Source organism: Heloderma suspectum, chromosome 1 (assembly GCF_057233095.1).
Source record: "Heloderma suspectum isolate Gila_16-S chromosome 1, 16-S_ref, whole genome shotgun sequence".
NCBI lineage: Eukaryota > Metazoa > Chordata > Lepidosauria > Squamata > Helodermatidae > Heloderma > Heloderma suspectum.
In genome coordinates this window covers 173,865,892-173,882,841 of record NC_139458.1, presented here as the reverse complement: position 1 = coordinate 173,882,841, position 16,950 = coordinate 173,865,892, and the positions used below count along the sequence as shown (strand labels likewise).

Sequence of the window (16,950 nt, the reverse complement as noted above, 5' to 3'; positions counted from 1 at the left end):
ATTCCCTTTAGGATGGACTGATCTGACCTCCTTGCAGTCCAGGGGACTCGTCAGAGTCTTCTCCGGCACCACAGCTGGAAAGCAAGGAGGGGGTTTGGGTACTTGTAAATGAGACCTGGGATGGAGGAGAGATAGAGGCTTGTGTGGGTGGGACTGGGAGGCTCGCTGGAGGTGAATGCAGGAGGAATCAGACTCTCTTGCACTCCCAAAGACATCAAGGACACCATGGAATTGAATCTGACTTGTAGCTTGGGCTCAGAATAAGCTAAACTATACTCTGAGGTCTGGAGAAATTCATTTCAATTCCTAAACCAGGTAAGAGCCTAATCCTGTTTTCTTGAAATGTTATTTCCTCCACAACACTGTAGAATATGGTTAATTCCAGATGGTGTAGTGTTAAAAACAAGCTAAGTCCCAACCAATGTGGCTGGTGCCTCAGTGCTGTAGGCTGGCTTAAGCTACGGTGGGAGAAGTAGTGACTTGCAAGCATTGAGGGACACTTCTGCCCATTAGCCAGCTCAGCCTCTGCCATGATTTCCATGAGATTTTTATTGTGTTTTTACTTGCCTGCCTCCCATCCATACATCAAAACAGTCCATAGGATGCTTTGCGAATTGGTGGGACATTGTCATTCCAGCCTCCTTGTCAAATAACCAGTTTAAGAAATTATTTGATCATCATTTATTCAAATACATTTTTTCTTAAACCCATTAAATACTGCTACAGTGTTTAACTGTGTAGTATTACATGTAATATACAAAATTCTTCTTCCATCAGAACCAGCCACAATGCACCACACTGTTGATTTTTGTTCTGGTTTTGTTCATAGTGACTTTGAGGGGAGGAAATTAGCCCCAACCAGTGCTAACAGCCTGCTTTTCTCCCTATTATGATGACATATTAATTTTATATCCATAGCTATCATATTATACCTCTGTGCAAATGGTCACAAGCATGTACTACAGGTCATTTTGTGGAGGGAGGGAGGCAGAATTGTGTCTGCTGCCATGACTTCCATGTGTTCAAGGTCTTGTCTGCACAGGGGCCTACATGTGTACACCACAAAGTGCATAGTGTCTGCATGCATGATCAGTATACCCTCCATTCTGGCAGGGTGCAGAATGCATGCTCAGAGCATATATGTGTAGGTCATTGTACAGAAGGACCTCAAACAAAGGAAGTGGGGTTAATAGGTGCTAACCTGACCCCACTCCACCCCTCACCAGTGCATATACATAATTCAAATAGTTGCACAGGCACAGGGTTAGAGGAACTGGAGACAGGAAAGCCAATCCCCTTCGTCTGAGAAACAAGAGACTTACATGCATTCATTAACACTTTAGCTTGATAGTTCTAATAAGATAAAGTTCCCTTTTGACCCTTTTAAAACTAACTTTGTTAAGAGTTCATTCTGTTTCCTTATAAGTAATGGACTTTTAGAAGAAATATCCAATCTATCATCATATTAATTTCCCAGTGACTTTATTTACATTTTTGCACCCTAATCTTTTTGTATTCCATAATTTTGAATCATGTTAACAGTTTTTCTCATTGTTTTTCTCAACCATTTCTGCCTCGCTCTTTTTTTAACTCATCCTGATTTTTGAAAGAGTGGTTGTTTACTTCCGTGTAACATTGTAAGAAGCATATGGTCTGAATCTCCAGCAGGGTTGAACAAGAGGTACAACACATTCTCAGTCAAAAGTGCATCTAGCTACAAAACTAATAAGAAAAATCATTCTGCAACCAACATTCAGAATGTATAGATCCAGATGGTATTGCAGAATAAGATACTGGAATTATTTACATCTTATGGAGTTCTAACTATGGTCAAACGTTGACAGTTGGTTCTCTGACTACAAACCTTCTAAGCTCACTACATGTTATATTTCCGCCTGGGGAATGTTTACCCTGTGATATCTTTCCCAGTGGTTTCTTTGCACTGTCTTGGCAAACTATTGCATTATTTGAGCATGATGAAGGAACCCCTTATCTATAAACCCACTACTGACTGACATCACCAACATGGCTTGCAGGTTGAAGTGACCAAATATCCTATGATGAATCTATAGACTATAAACTGTAAAGGACACTGTACTATGCATAATTTAGGTAATGAAAATCTGCAAGAAGTGCTATCTGTATAAGAAAACATTGAACTAACATGACAAAGCTCCCATATAAATTCAAGCTTAAACATTCATGCAGACTTTCTTCCATGATATTTCAATGGGTTGTTTTTTTTTAAAGTTCCTTAAACATGATCCACCCATGAGGCATGTTTAAGTCCCATTGACTTCAATGGGAGTATTAAGCACATCATTGAATTGCTCTCATTGAAATAAATGGGTCTTAAAAGGGCCTAATTTTGGATGGATTATATGCTTTGCGTATTACATATATGCACTCATGTCTGGAAAAGGCAAGAAATCGCAGGAAACATATTGTGGAAATATGACATGGACACCAAGCTCATAATGCAACTGTGAAAGCATAAGACTCATACCCAGGAGGTTTAAGACCTTCTTTTTTTTTGGCAGACCTTAATTAACTGTTGTTTTTCTTCCTTTATTTTATTTTATTTTATTTTGTACCCACTTGTCCTCATACAGGTCCTATACAAAGAAAGCCTAGGGACAGGGATCCCAACTTCTGTCACTCCAGAGATCGAAAGAGTCAAACACAACCAAGAAATCTTTAGCTCGGTACTTCTGGGAAAATAATCACTTTAATTTTGTTTTGTACTCTGAATTAACTTTTCCTCTCCATCCCAGCTCCTTCCTGCCAATAGACTTACACTTGTTGTGAAACCTCATCTATGTCTTCTGTTGTTCACTACAGGACAGTGTCACATTCTGAGACCCTTTAACATTCCCTTCTTTCCTATGTCTTACATTCAAATCCCTTGCAAAAAATAACAATTTATTTTCTTACCACCTCGGTTATTTTGCGCTTTATGCATATTATCCATAGATGCAAAAAATTGCATATAATTCAAAAGATGGCTGACATATTAAAACAACACTAGCCCTTGTTTTCTTGGGAGGAAGAAAGGGGTGCTGTTATGCATTGTTTTAAACTGTAACACAAACAGCTGGCAAAATAATCACAGCCAAATAAAAACTACCCCAGAGCTTCAATAACCTTAATATGATATTTTATTTATTGCTGGCTTATTTGGCTGCTCTTCTGTCTCACAGGTGTTGTACAAAGAAAATGTAGGGAAAGCAACCCCGACTCCGGTCACTCCTGAGATGGAGAGAGTCAAACGCAATCAAGAACACATTAGCTCGGTATTCAAAAGAAGGAGGAGGGAAAAAAGACTGGAGTTCTTTAAAATAACTTTAGATGTGTTAATGACCTATGCTTTCTAATAAAAAATAGTCCCAATTCACCTTTCAGAATAAGGCTCCTATCCTTTGGACTCTTTCTCCAACCCAAGCTTTAACATAATAGTACTAGGACTTGACTCACTACTTTTATTTTTCAGCAAACACAGAATTTTCATCTTTTATTTTCTAGCTTTCCAACTTTCTCATCCTACTAGATTATTTTCTATATGGTGTTGATTGAAGGTCTCTGTTACAGATGACACTGAAATCAACAGCCAGCTAGCTTTAGTGGAAAGTGGTGTGATCCAAGTATTAACATTATGCACTATTAATATATATTCCTAATCACTGCCATTTTGTGATTTCTGGATACTCTTTTGTATCCTGTAGGTATTGTACAAAGAGGAAGTGGGGAAAGGTACCCCGACTCCTGTCACTCCTGAGATGGAGAGAGTCAAACGCAATCAAGAACACATTAGCTCGGTATTCAGAAGAAAGGAATGGTTTAAAATAACATTAGATGTGTTAAAGATATGTGCTTTCTAACCAAGAATAGTATCCATTCAGCTCTTCGTACCCTTAGAACTTTCTCTGCAACCTAAGCTTTAACATATTAGTACTAGGATTTGAATTACTACTTTCTCTTATTTTCAAGCAAATACAGTGCTTGGTTTGTATTTTCTCCCTTTCCAACTTTCTCATCCTACTAGATCATTTGTCTATATGGGTGTTGCTTGAAAGTCTCTGTTCTAGATGACACAAATCAACAGTCAGCTAGCTTTTACTGGAAGCTGGTGTGATCCAAGTATTAACATTATAAACTGGGAATGTTTATTTGTTGTCATTGCCATTATATGATTTCTGTACCCTGTACCCTTTTGTACCCTGTAGGTCTTGTACAAAGAGGGATTGGGGAAAGGTACCCCTACACCAATCACTCCTGAGATGGAGAGAGCCAAGCGCAATCAAGAGTTCATTAGCTCGGTACATTACCCAAAAAACACTCCCCAAAACCTGTTGTTGTTTTTTAAATAACATCCTAACAAACTACAGAAATTTCCTTTCTAGTATCTAAAACTATACTCTCTTTCTGAAGTAAAATGCTGATCCGTATATAAAAAATACTCACCTTTTACTTATAGAATAAATCTGATATTAATATTAATTCTGACCATAGAATTTAAAGTTTTCAAAACCTTGCAACGATGTCTATAGGACTCTATCCAGACATACTCTGATTTCTGGTCCATATAACAGTTCTTGAGACAGGGCCTATGGAAATGAATACTGCATCATCATCATCATCCAATTACATGAGAGTTCCTTTGGTACAGCATTCACCAATACATGCCATTGAACAGTTGATTTTGTAGGATGGCAAAAGAGAGGATATTCAGGCAGGAAAATACAAGATAATATCAGTGCTGTTTGTTTCTAAGTTGGCACTTTGTGGACAGTGGCATTCCAGAGATAGGGATCTAAAATAGCTTGTGCGGCCTATCAATACACATATACATAGAGTTCTGCATTCAGAGGGCTCAGAATTTACGATTCAGCACTTAGAATTTGGAGTAGCTGTGGGAGACTGCAGATGCTGATATCACAGCCAAATAGAACTTCCATCTCTCCCCCAATGGCGGGATGTACATTGGCCCCTGATCAGAAATATGTGCATTTCACTGTCTCAGAATTAAGATGAGAAAATTCCATGTCAGACATTATGGAGAACTGTAGGGAGCAGCTACAGCTTCTTCTCAATATATGAACATGCAACTCCAATGTGAAAAACATGCTACCCCAGTGATTTTCCAGTCCAATAGCGTGTTTTTTACTGAACAAGTATTTGACAGGAAACACAACATACTTTATAATTCTTTATTTAAAAAACTATGATGAGAAATTGGCCTGTGCTTTACTCCAGAGAATTTCCCTGGGAAGAACCAATGTGCAAAGTTTTGAATGTTGCCAACTGGATAGAACCCTTATCTTAAAAAATAATATTTATCTTTTAAAAATAATATTTTCTGTTTTAATTACTTTACCTGCTTAATTCACTCTTGCACACTTTTGCTACTTTGAAGTTGTCTTTTTCAATTCATTTGTACCAGGACAAATCACAGATTCCTTTTTGTGCCTTCTGGCAGTGTATCTTTCATATATTGCAGGTGAAACTCAAAATACTCATACATGGCAGGTGATACTCAAAGACAGGACTCCAGCACCTGCCAGTCTAGAGACGGAAAGACTCAAATGAATACTGCAATCCTTCACACATCTGATTTCAATGGGACCTAGTCGCATATAACTGTGTGGAAGATTGTAGCCATAGAAGCACGCATAAATTCCTATATTGTATAGGCTGGAGAAAAATATATATATGAAAACTCTCTTCATTTTTATCTGTCAGTTTTACAGTGGGACTATACCTTTTTATTATTTTTTTAAACTATTTTTATATATTTAGCCTTATTCTTCTTTTGAGTGTCTCCCCCACCCCATTATTACATTTTTCTAAGAAGTTATTTTAATTGAGTTACATTCTGTGATTTTTGGATACTGCTTACCATCTTTAGGTTTTGTACAAAGAAAATTTGGGGCGAGCAACCCCAACACCTGTCACTCCAGAGATGGAAAGAGCCAAACGCAATCAAGAAAACATTAGCTTGGTATTGAAAAAATAAAATGAATTTTTTTTAAAAAATTAACACATCTGATCAACCTTGTCCTGCATCTGATTCATTTCAGTCTTACCTATTTTATATTCCTCAAGAAAACACTCCTTTTATTTTCATTTTTGCTGTTTTTAAAATATTTTTCCTTTTCCCCCTTTTTGCTTTATCCAATAACTTTTTAACCACTTTGTTTCTTGAGTTCTTTACCCATTTATGCCGTGATGCATATGATTAAACAATAACACAACTTAACACAGTGATTCACCAACAATAATCTAATCTTTGATTTTTGGACACTTTTCTTGTATGCTGTGTAGGTATTGTACAAAGAGAACTTGGGAAAAGGAACTCCAACATCTGTCACTCCAGAGATGGAGAGAGCTAAACGCAATCAAGAAAACATTAGCTCGGTATTTTCCAGGGGGATAAACCAATGATCTAGAATATATAACTTTTTTTAACACCTTAAAATGTATAATTGTTTCTGTACTCAATTAAAAAAAAACATTTCCCAACTATTAACTCTATTAATATAACTTTTTTTCCATTGAAAATACTAAAATGTAACCTAAACATATGTCTCTAATTGTTTCTTACTTCTATTCCTTGTAGTATAGAACTTATATTTAATACTTAGTTTAAAGGTTTTAAAATAACCATTGACCTCAAATAATAGCTTAACAGTCTCTAAAAATTTAATATTATGATGTTTTTAAATTATTTATGTGGTATGGATTGAAATGTCTTTGAGTTCTGTATTTTGGATTTCTCTTGAAAACAGCCTGTATTCTATGTACATTCAAACTCTTGATGGGGTCTGCCCCATGACTGTCTCAGAAGAATTCAAACCGTAGTAGATGCTTTGGCCTTGTGATGTGTGAACCAGGTCTGTGCCTGAGGAAGCTGGAGTCAATCTTTAAACCAACGCACCCCATAGTCTTTGCCTTTCCCAATATGCCCTATTATCTTCCTTATGCTGTGTACGCCATACTTGCACCAATGTTCTGTGCACCTGAGCTGCTCTTCAGCATAAAAAAACAAACAAAGGCAAGCACCCTTGTCTAGGGATCACTTGGAATGCTGGAGGTTCTGAAGTGTGTTCAGAACTTCCTCAGCCATAAGGGTTTCCAAATTCATTCAGTGGAAGGGTAGCTCCCCTTCCATAATAGGATGTGTGAAGTTGCTCCCTATATTGAACTGAGTTTGGAAGCCTACTTCTATAGAGAGCTCAATCCTAAGCAGGGCTGTTGCTAAGCCTGGGCCCATGGTGCGGCAGCCCTGAATGTATTTCCCAGTGCACCTGGATCTATTCCACAGAGCTCGAGGTGTCCATTGGTGCTAGTAGAAGGTTATTTTATCAGCTTAATTGCCACGCATGAGGCAACGTTCAAGGGGGTTGAAGCAGAGGAGGGAAGGGTTAATTCTCCCCTTCCCACATGTTGCACCCCCCAAAAAAAAATATTCCCCTGCATGGCAATTAAGCTTAGAAAAAGCTTTTTCCATTGGTTTGTGATGATCTGGGTCAGGGTTCAAATTAATTGAAGGATTTGTTTTATTTGAAATTATTTGGATGAGAAATTAATTGGCTGCCTTTGCCTCCTGTGAAATGTAAATAAATCAGTGTAATTATTTCTAAATTTGCATATATAGATATAAATTAGCATATGCAGATTCATGCCCTATGGGCCTTAGCCCCAAATCTTTTAAGTGCCAAGCAATGCCCCTGATACTAAGCATTGCTGCCAAAGATTTAGGAGGGGATTGCTCATCATCATGCCGGTTCAACATTTTATAATCTAAGACTCAGAGGTGGGCAACTTGTGGCCCTCCTGATGTTTTCGCCTACATCTCCCATCAGCCCTAGCCAGCATAGCCAGTGATGAGGGACCATGGCAGTTGTAGGCCAAAACAACTGAAGGCTACAAGCTGCCCAATGTTAACTTAGATGATGATGATGATGCTGGCTGTTCAACATCATCAAAGCCAACACTCCTAGGATGACCAGGTGATATTCAAAGCTGTAGATTTTTCTTGTCCCTGTTCACAAGTAATGATCGTTACTTATCAGTGGGAAAACTTGCATACTGGCTTTGCAGGACCTAGCCAGAAGAATTGTTGCAGAGAAAATTAGGGTGGCAAATAGAGAAACAGAATCTCTTATGGCTGAGAACCAGAGAAGCATATGCACAAAACGTTTCCACTTACACACAGGGCAAGTGGCTGACTTTTCCTTATATTTTATTTATTTATTTCATTTCTATACTGCCGAAGCTCTCTGGGCGGTTTTCCTTCTGGCAGTGGCCTCTTTCTTCTCATGAGGTGCTGCTCCACAGGGCCCTGACCTTCAGGAGGGCTTTTTTTGAGGGGGTGGAAGGCTGCCACTGGAAGAGGGAGCTGAAATGCTTCTGTGCACATATGGAAATGCTCTGTGTAGGATGCTGATGTCGACAGTGTTCCATATGTGCAGTGCTTTGTGAATATCAGCATCCTTTGAATAACTGGAACTGCCTTCAAACATACTTTTAACTTCTTGCAGTGTCTAAAAAGGATTAGTTCTACAATACAGCTCTCCTAGGATTCAGGCCACCAGATTTTTTTTTTGTATAATCGAATTGTAAAATCACTTGCCATCATTTGTGGACTTTGTGTTATGGCATTTCCAACACATTTGGTTCCTATGTTGCTTGGAAGTTTAGAGTGCCCCTGAGTTGAAGAACACTTACACAAGGTCCAAAATATTAAGCTTTATTAAAGAAATGCCTCCCTGAGGGTCATTCACTAATGAAGCCTCTGGTGCTCCACAACACAAGCAATGGGAAGACCCACCACAGTGGGGGTATGGAAGAGTTTGGGCTGCTCATTGCATAGCCCTCTCATTACATCCTCGACCTCTAATCTAGTTTCTGCTTTTCAGTTCCTTACCTGCTTCAGCTTACGTTTTGAAAAACATCGTATCTTCCCTTCAGAGTTTTTGGCAGGAAGTTATTATCTATGTAATTTAGTTGGTGCTTACACTTTATATAAGGTCAAGCCCATGGAAGTGGCAGCACCAGCCATGGCTTTTCTTCAGTTTCCCAGTCAGCTTAGGGCAGTTGAGTCCCCCAGCCAATCATCTCCTCTTTGTCAAGAACCTAGATATGAGGAAGAGACACCTGGGAAATAGCACAGAGTTGATACCTTTTTCCTTTATATAAGCCAGAGATGTCTCTGTCAGACAGAGAGATTGTTCAGTTTATTAGATGGGGCATGGATGAACTGATTCTTAACAAGGTCAATGAAAAGTAAAATGTTGAGTTTTAAGAGAGAATGAATTAGTTCAGTGTTTAGGAATTTGATACTATTGCTGATTGTGGGTTTGTTTGTTTTTTTGTATATAAGCAACTGCTGACCTGACAGAGCAGAAGAAAGGGTGTATGGTAAAGATGGTCTTCTGCCTACTCATTTTCCAGGGATTGCTTGGGGAGGCTACCTTCCCAAATTCTTGTAAAATTTTGCAGATCTCCTCTTGTAATATTCCAGTTCAGACCTGAAAGCCATCATGCTTCTGCAACCTTTACCTGGGTTGCTATGATGCATTCCATATGAGCCTACCCTTGATGATTGTTTAAAAGCTTCTGCTGGTATAGAATGGGGTAGCCACCTCTTGCTGGGATTGGTGTGCCACGAGTAGGTTCTACCAGTGCTTCATGATCCATTTTGCCCCTTTGTCCCTTTTGGAGCACAATTCAAGGTGCTAAGCAGTTTGGGACCTACTTTCCCATCTATCAGGGATGCTTTGACTTGGATTTCTGCATTGAGCAGGTGGTTGGACTTGATGATCTTATAGGCCCTTTCCACTATTCTATGATTCCTTAAATTCCTTCACAGTTGTTAAGAACAACTAACCAAAGTCTTGACCTGTGTATTTTCTGGAAATGCTTTTAAGAATGCCTTGTTTAGGCTGGGTTTTAGGGCCTGGGATTAAGCTGGGTAGTTATAGTTTGACATAGTATTGTACACTTACATTGCAATCTTATTCTCACTCACCTTGGAGTAAGCCCAGTTGAATGCGATGGGACTTACCTCTGCATAGGCACACCTAGGATTGCACTGTTGGCATTTTATTTGGGGGATGGACCATTTGTGAATGGCAGAGCTTTGCATGTAGAAGGTCCCAGAACCTTTGCATGCAGAAATTTCAATCCTTGACATCACCAGTTAAAAGGATTGGGTAGTAGATGAAGCCAAAGACCTCTGTCTGAGTCCCTGGAGAGCTGCTGCCAAATAATCACACAACATTGGTTTAGATGGACAAATAGTCCAAGGCAACTTCCTGTGTTATTTTATTGCTGTGGTTTTGAGTGTCACCTACCTAGAGTCCTTGGAATGTGATGAGTTAGGAGTCTATATAAAATCAATGAAATATTCTTCTTACATTCACGATCACTTTTTAAAGCCAACATGCCATTTACAGTTAGTAAAAGCCAATTGAGGCATCTTCTTGTGAGGTGCCCATCAATAGTTAACACAGGCTGTTTGTATCTGTCTCCAGCGCTTCTTCATTCATTCCTCATTCTGTATCACTTCTCCATGAAACCTCTTTTAAAACCTATTCTCTGATTGGCTGAGCCACATTTACTCACGCTCTCTTATTTTGTCAGGTTCTGTATTCTGATAGTTTCCGGAAACAAGTGCAAGGTAAAGCAGCCTTTGTCCTGGATACCCCTGAAATGAGGCGTGTTCGGGAGACACAACGACACATTTCCACAGTGAGTATTGCTTTCTCTGAGGGTCAAAGAAACCGCACATGTAAACCACCAATGGCAATAAATTTAGCAATGTGCCTTAAGATACAGCTTTTTTGAATGCAACATTAGAAGGCAAGAATCAGCTTTGCTGTCCTGAGTTTGTAGGAACTGGACTTACCTAGTAAACCGAATGAAACTAATGTACTTAGTACTCCCTCTCTCAAAATACTAGAACCCAGGGTCATCCTATGAAGCTGATTGGTGGGAGATTTAGGACAGATAAAAGGAAGTAGTACTTCACACAGCACATAGTTAAACTATGGAATTCGCTACCACAAGATGCAGTGATGGCCACCAGTTTGGATGACTTTAAAAAAGGGTTGAATTCCTGGAGGAAAAGGCTATCAATGGCTACTAATCTTGATGGCTATGTGCTACCTCCAGTACCAGGGGCAGTGAGCCTATGTACACCAATTGCTGGGGAACATGGCTGCTGTTGCGCTCATGTCCTGCTTGTGGTTTCCTGGTTGACAACTAGTTGGCCACTGTGTGAACATAATGCTGGACTAGATGGACCCTTGGTTTGATCCAGCAGGGCTCTTCTTATGTTGTTACTTCTGAACTAGGAAATGAGACAAGGTAAGCAGAAATACTTAAGATGGGGATGCAGGACCTCAGGCCCAACGGATAAATCTGGGAGTCCCCAGAAGGCCACGTCCCTTCCCCTGACCCCACCCTCTTTCTCCCAAGCACTGATCATTTGGTGGTTTCCTGGCTTTTGTGCATTTTTCCCCCCACCCTAAAAGATTGAAATGCCTCTCCTGAGGCTTAATTACTGGCAGTCAGAACTTGAAGCTCAAACATGCTGGTGTTTTGGGCCTGCCCCTTTGGCCTTCAGCCCCGCCCTCCCCTGGAACATGGCCCCCGAGAGTTTCTCCTAAATTGAATTTGGCCCTTGGGGTGAAAGAGGCTCTTACCCCGACTTAAGAGATAATGGCTGGAATGGACATGTCATTGTCTTGAACATTCCAGGTGAAATACCATGAAGACTTTGAAAAGAGCAAAGGGAGCTTTACGCCTGTAGTTACCGACCCCATAACAGAACGTGTGAAGAAGAACATGCAGGACTTCAGCGATATTAACTATAGAGGCATTCAGAGACGAGTAGTGGAAATGGAGCGGAAACGGATAGATCAGGATCAAGAACTGAGTAACCTCACAGGTATTCAGATGTTACGTTGTGTAGTTCATGTGTAAATGAATCTCATACAGCTGTTGCATCATTGACCATGATTCGTGGTAGAAAATTGTAGTGATGTGACATCAAACACAAAGATCCAAGCAAACGTCCAAATACTCCTGTCTTTGTCAAAGCTATATTACCTTGGAATTTATATTACCTAGTTGTTTCTGGTTAACCAAATCTGTTTGGATGTCACTTCTTCCTTGGACACAACCAAGGACTGGAGATTCATGGACAGAACCTTGCATTTTCCAGGGAAATGTATTAATTCATATGAAGCTCCCTTATATTAGTGTTATCTGTTCCCACCCTGCCTCTGTAACCTTTAAGCTGGGCTCGCTCTGATGCACTCCACTCAAGCTGTCCTTAATTACTGTTCAGAAACTTCTGCTGGTATAGAATATGGCAAAGTCTCTTGTGGGCAGTGGGGCAACAGGGACACATTCTACCAGGAACACACTCCACCATAGTGGTAGAGTGTATGCTTTGCATTCATCCAAGTGATGAATGCAAAGCATACACTGTACCACTGAGCTATGGGCCATTCCTTAATGGCATAATGTGTGTGTGTGTGTGTGTGTGTGTGTTCAACATGGTTAGAATGTAAAAGAAAACCTTTCTTTCCCATTTATTAAGCATTCTGGCCAAGTCACATTTGAGTTGTAAAATGCTTCTTAAACGTATCTTTTGCTCCATAGATTCTAAGATTAGTTTTTGTGACTCTTATATTTTAACTTTAGAAGTGAAGAATAAAAACTTTGTTCAAAACCACACGTGCATGTGCACGCACCGTCACCCAGTGGAGGCTGGTGGTTTCAATTTCGGTGGGGCTGTGAATCCATTCTGGGTTTCAGTCAGAACCAACTAGAAATCTAAAGAACCTGTCCAAGTGCTGAACCTGTTTTGGAGCTAAATTGCTGAACCTATTTTCAAGCTATCCAGGGTGCTGAACCAACCTACATGTCTTGTGCAGGTCTTCGTGTGTGGCGTACTAATCCTGGATCAGTCTTTGACTATGACCCAGCAGAAGACAACATTCAGTCGAGAAGCTTACACTTGATTTCTGGTATGTGATGCAATCTGTGATATTCGGTAAATCATTGTGGATGGATACAAGCCCTTGTATTGCATTAGCCCAACCTTCCCCAACCAGGTGCCCTGCAGATGTTTTGGATTACAGTTCCCAGCACTCCTGACTATTGGCCATGTTGGCTTGGACTGATGGTAGTTGAAGTCCAAAACATCTTGAGGTGGATCCAGATTTGGTCATACTTTAGACAATGAGTAGATCCACTGAAATAAATGGAACATCAGTGAACCATAACTTGACAGACATATATATCTGGACCCATGGAGGACACAAGGTTGGGGAAGGCTGCTTGTAAGGCTTGTACTTTAACTCTCCCCAAATACAGCTTTAGGGTGCAATTCCATGCATGTTTAGACAGAAAAAAGTCCTACAACTATCAGCATGCTGTAGTTGTAGGATTTTTTCTGTCCAAACATGCATAGGATTGCATCCTTACTTTATTCTGATATTAGAGCATTACCTCCCCAACTAAGTATACTGTTGCCAGAAGTCACCCTTCCTGTCTCAGTATAATTTCTTAATCTTTGCCCCCCAGTCCAAGCCCAGCGACGCAGCCGAGAGCAATCCCGCTCTGCCAGTGCACTCAGCCTCAGTGCTGGCGATGAAAAATCGGAGCATTCAGAGGCTGCGGATCAGCACCTGTCTTACTACAGCAATGGAGGCTTCTTTCCCACAACTACAACAGGTACAAGGGACTGAAAACTGCATCAGTACCATTTCACATTTCACAAGTATCTCTGTAGGGGTGCCATTTGTGGGGGAGAATTATTTTCCCCACTTTGTTTCCAACCACAGACTTGCCACCATTGCAAAATATAATAAGGGGGAGTGTCATACGAAGTGGTTAGTATATTACACAGTATATTACTGTGCAGAAACAGTTCAGCATGGATGTATCAGGCTGGTAAGACTGGGAATTACACATCATTTTGGCTACCATAGTGCCAGTTAGGTTGCACAACACAGTGAGTTTTGGTAGTAGTGGACAGGCAGCATAACAAATCAGAACTGCCAAACATAAAGCAGTAACTAATTCAATGCAAGCAACTATACAGTACAGTATAAGCGGAAGAGCTAGCATACCGGTGGAAGACAGCTCTGCACACCAATATTCTTTCAAGAATTGTTTAAAAAGGAAAAAAAAAGTAGAGATAATTCTCTAAAATGACACTGAGTCATATCACCATATGTTAGAAACTCATTAATTTGTGCTGATTCACACGTCCGTCCTCACTACCTCATACAGTATAATCAACCCCCAAGCACCATTTAATAGCTTTTGGAAAGTGTACTGACATTTTTGAAGGGGATCAAAGCTTCTATTGTTTTCTTATTATTTAAACTTTATTTCATTTTCTAGTGGACTACAAACATGCCAAAACTGTAGAGCTGCCACAACAGAGATCATCTTCTGTTGCCACCCAGCAGACAACAGTATCTTCTATCCCCTCTCATCCATCTGTCGCAGGGGTAAGCTAAACTATTTACCACTGAGCAAGAGTAACCTGTGCAGAAAAATGCTTTTGCAGCATTGTTTACCTTTCTGAAGTGGATCTCTATGTGCAATAGGCTGTGCTGGGAAGAAAAAATTAATTTGAATATTCAGCATTGCTAACTTGAATGTATTGGGCAGGATGGGGTGATTTCTAGGCACCGTTTACTTTCCTCCTCTAATAAGTGGCACTGTTAACTTTGATTCTGCTGATCACCTATGTCTTTGGCAGGAAGATCCTTATGTGCCCCAAAGGCATAGAGCTGACAGCTTCAGAGATGTCACATAAACCTTTAAGAGGTTTACCCCAACACATTGCATGTATGGTAATAACCAAGGGCATTTCTCTTTCTTTTGAAAATGACTACAACAGAAGACGTACCGTGCCATATATGACTACACGGCAGCAGATGCGGATGAAGTCTCCTTCAAAGATGGTGATGCAGTTGTCAATGTCCAAGCCATTGACGAAGGCTGGATGTACGGGACTGTGCAAAGAACAGGCAAAACAGGCATGCTTCCAGCCAACTATGTAGAAGCAGTTTAAGCCAATCTTTCATAAACATATTGACATGGACAATAAAAAGGCACTTTACACAACATCTCCACTGTAACCCTTAACACACTCTCTGATGCCTTATTGTTTTGCTCTGTGATATGGATTAGGTATTGTCTGTCATACAAAATGTTCAGCAAACAAAGTCACAGAACAAGGGGGGAGTGTCATCCTACCAGGCTCCACCACCATCTTGGATTGACAGGACTTGCACACTCAAACCAGAGATGTTTGACTCTCAATCCAAGATGTTATCCTTTTTTGTTTGGAATCAAACTGAATTTCCACCCTACTCATTTTTTAATGGAACATCTAACTGTGTTGGTTTTAATGGTTTTCTTATCCAGAGATGTAGCATTCTCCTGTGATATTCTAAAAGTAGCTGAATGTATTTATTTCTGTTTCAAGTAAGCAACTGCGTAAAGCTAACATCTCAAACCAGGCGAAATGTGGAAAAGCCTCTCCTTTTGTCTGCTTAGAGAACGCTGATGCATGCCTTCATCCGTGTGTTCTTGGGTCACAGTGCAGGTATTCCCTCTCAAAATAGCGACTAATAAATTTCATGTTTCTGCAAATCGGATTATGTGCTTAATTTATGCTGGCAATAAAAAAAAAGTACCAAAGAACTTCAATCTCCTCTAGATAATAATTAAATTATAACTCTGGAGTTTCCTGAGAAAAACTGTGAATCAATGAATGAATGTAGGTCGCTCTCTCTCTCTCTCTCTCTCTCTCTCTCTCTCATACACACACACACACACACACACACACACACTTACAGCTACGAATGCCGCTGGTTTAGTCATTCCAAATAAAAGCTGATATTTTCGCAGCACTTCATTCAAAATCACTAGCTGATTTTTATCAAGTGGTCAGGGCAGGAGCATTGACTCCTCAGTATCTGCACTGAACAGGAAGAGAAACCCTGCAAGAAGCTGCCAAGGATACGATGAACAATGTTCCAGCACCACTATCTGGGACCTGACTCTGAGATTCTTCTGCTTGTAACTGCTCAGTAAATACCCACCAGGTCCTACAGAAACCTATCTTGCTCAACGATATGAGAGGCCACAGAAAAATCTTACAGGATCACATACAATGTTCCCTGTTGAATGACCTCTGTATGAAGATAATTGCCCCAAACCATAATACCGAAGCACCACAGTACAGGGATCCCAAAGATATAGCATCTACATGTTCTGAATAACCGCCTGTCTTAAAACTGGGGGTTGATCCAGCCAGGACACACGATAAACAGTTTCGAAAGTACCAATATGACTCAAGTCCACCTATGTGAAAGAATGATGTGGTTTATTGATGGAAAATGGATACAGATAATAAAAGCAAAGAGAAGCTTACAGACACCCTTTAGCTTTCTGTTATAGCTGCTTCGGTTCCCTAGACACAACAAGCGCTGTCCCAGGGGCAGTTTATCTGAGCAGGTGGTGCATCTTCCTCCTCTCAGATGAGAACAGGTAACAGGCCAATCTGCCCAGGATTGTATAGGCCTTGCCTCACTGAGTTTCAGACTGTCAGAAGGCACACACACACCTCCCTCTCTTCGCCAAGGAGAAAGGGGGGGGGGCTTAATTTCTTGGCAGGAAAAACAGCTTCACACAGCCAAGAAGGGAACATTCTTATCAACACGAGATACAAACTGTGAAATATCTACCATACAGTTACCTAGCTTTTGTTAGTACCAAAAGCACTGACCTTCACTGTATGTGAGTACAGCTAACTAACTTCATAATTGCTGTCAAATGCTCTACCAAATAAGCATGCCTATGCTACTACACACTGCATATGACTCTGTTTAAGTTCAAACCTGACTCCTTGCC

The 16,950-nt window shown here is 40.3% G+C and overlaps 1 protein-coding gene across 2 annotated transcripts in view; it reads left to right on the top strand.

Annotated features, from left to right (window-relative positions):
- The window catches only part of NEB (nebulin), a 245,400-nt gene extending 230,297 nt beyond the window's left edge, over positions 1 to 15,103 (top strand). Inside the window, exons 149-160 of one of the 2 annotated variants that reach the window (XM_084810696.1) lie at positions 2,613 to 2,705; positions 3,201 to 3,293; positions 3,723 to 3,815; positions 4,224 to 4,316; positions 5,906 to 5,998; positions 6,322 to 6,414; positions 10,645 to 10,752; positions 11,764 to 11,953; positions 12,948 to 13,040; positions 13,600 to 13,749; positions 14,425 to 14,534; positions 14,930 to 15,103. In XM_084810696.1, coding sequence (XP_084666822.1) covers positions 2,613 to 2,705; positions 3,201 to 3,293; positions 3,723 to 3,815; positions 4,224 to 4,316; positions 5,906 to 5,998; positions 6,322 to 6,414; positions 10,645 to 10,752; positions 11,764 to 11,953; positions 12,948 to 13,040; positions 13,600 to 13,749; positions 14,425 to 14,534; positions 14,930 to 15,103 — 1,383 coding nt within the window. The remainder of the gene's footprint in view (positions 1 to 2,612; positions 2,706 to 3,200; positions 3,294 to 3,722; positions 3,816 to 4,223; positions 4,317 to 5,905; positions 5,999 to 6,321; positions 6,415 to 10,644; positions 10,753 to 11,763; positions 11,954 to 12,947; positions 13,041 to 13,599; positions 13,750 to 14,424; positions 14,535 to 14,929) is intronic. The other variant, XM_084810706.1, reaches the window with a different exon arrangement.
- The last annotated feature ends 1,847 nt before the right edge of the window (positions 15,104 to 16,950 follow it).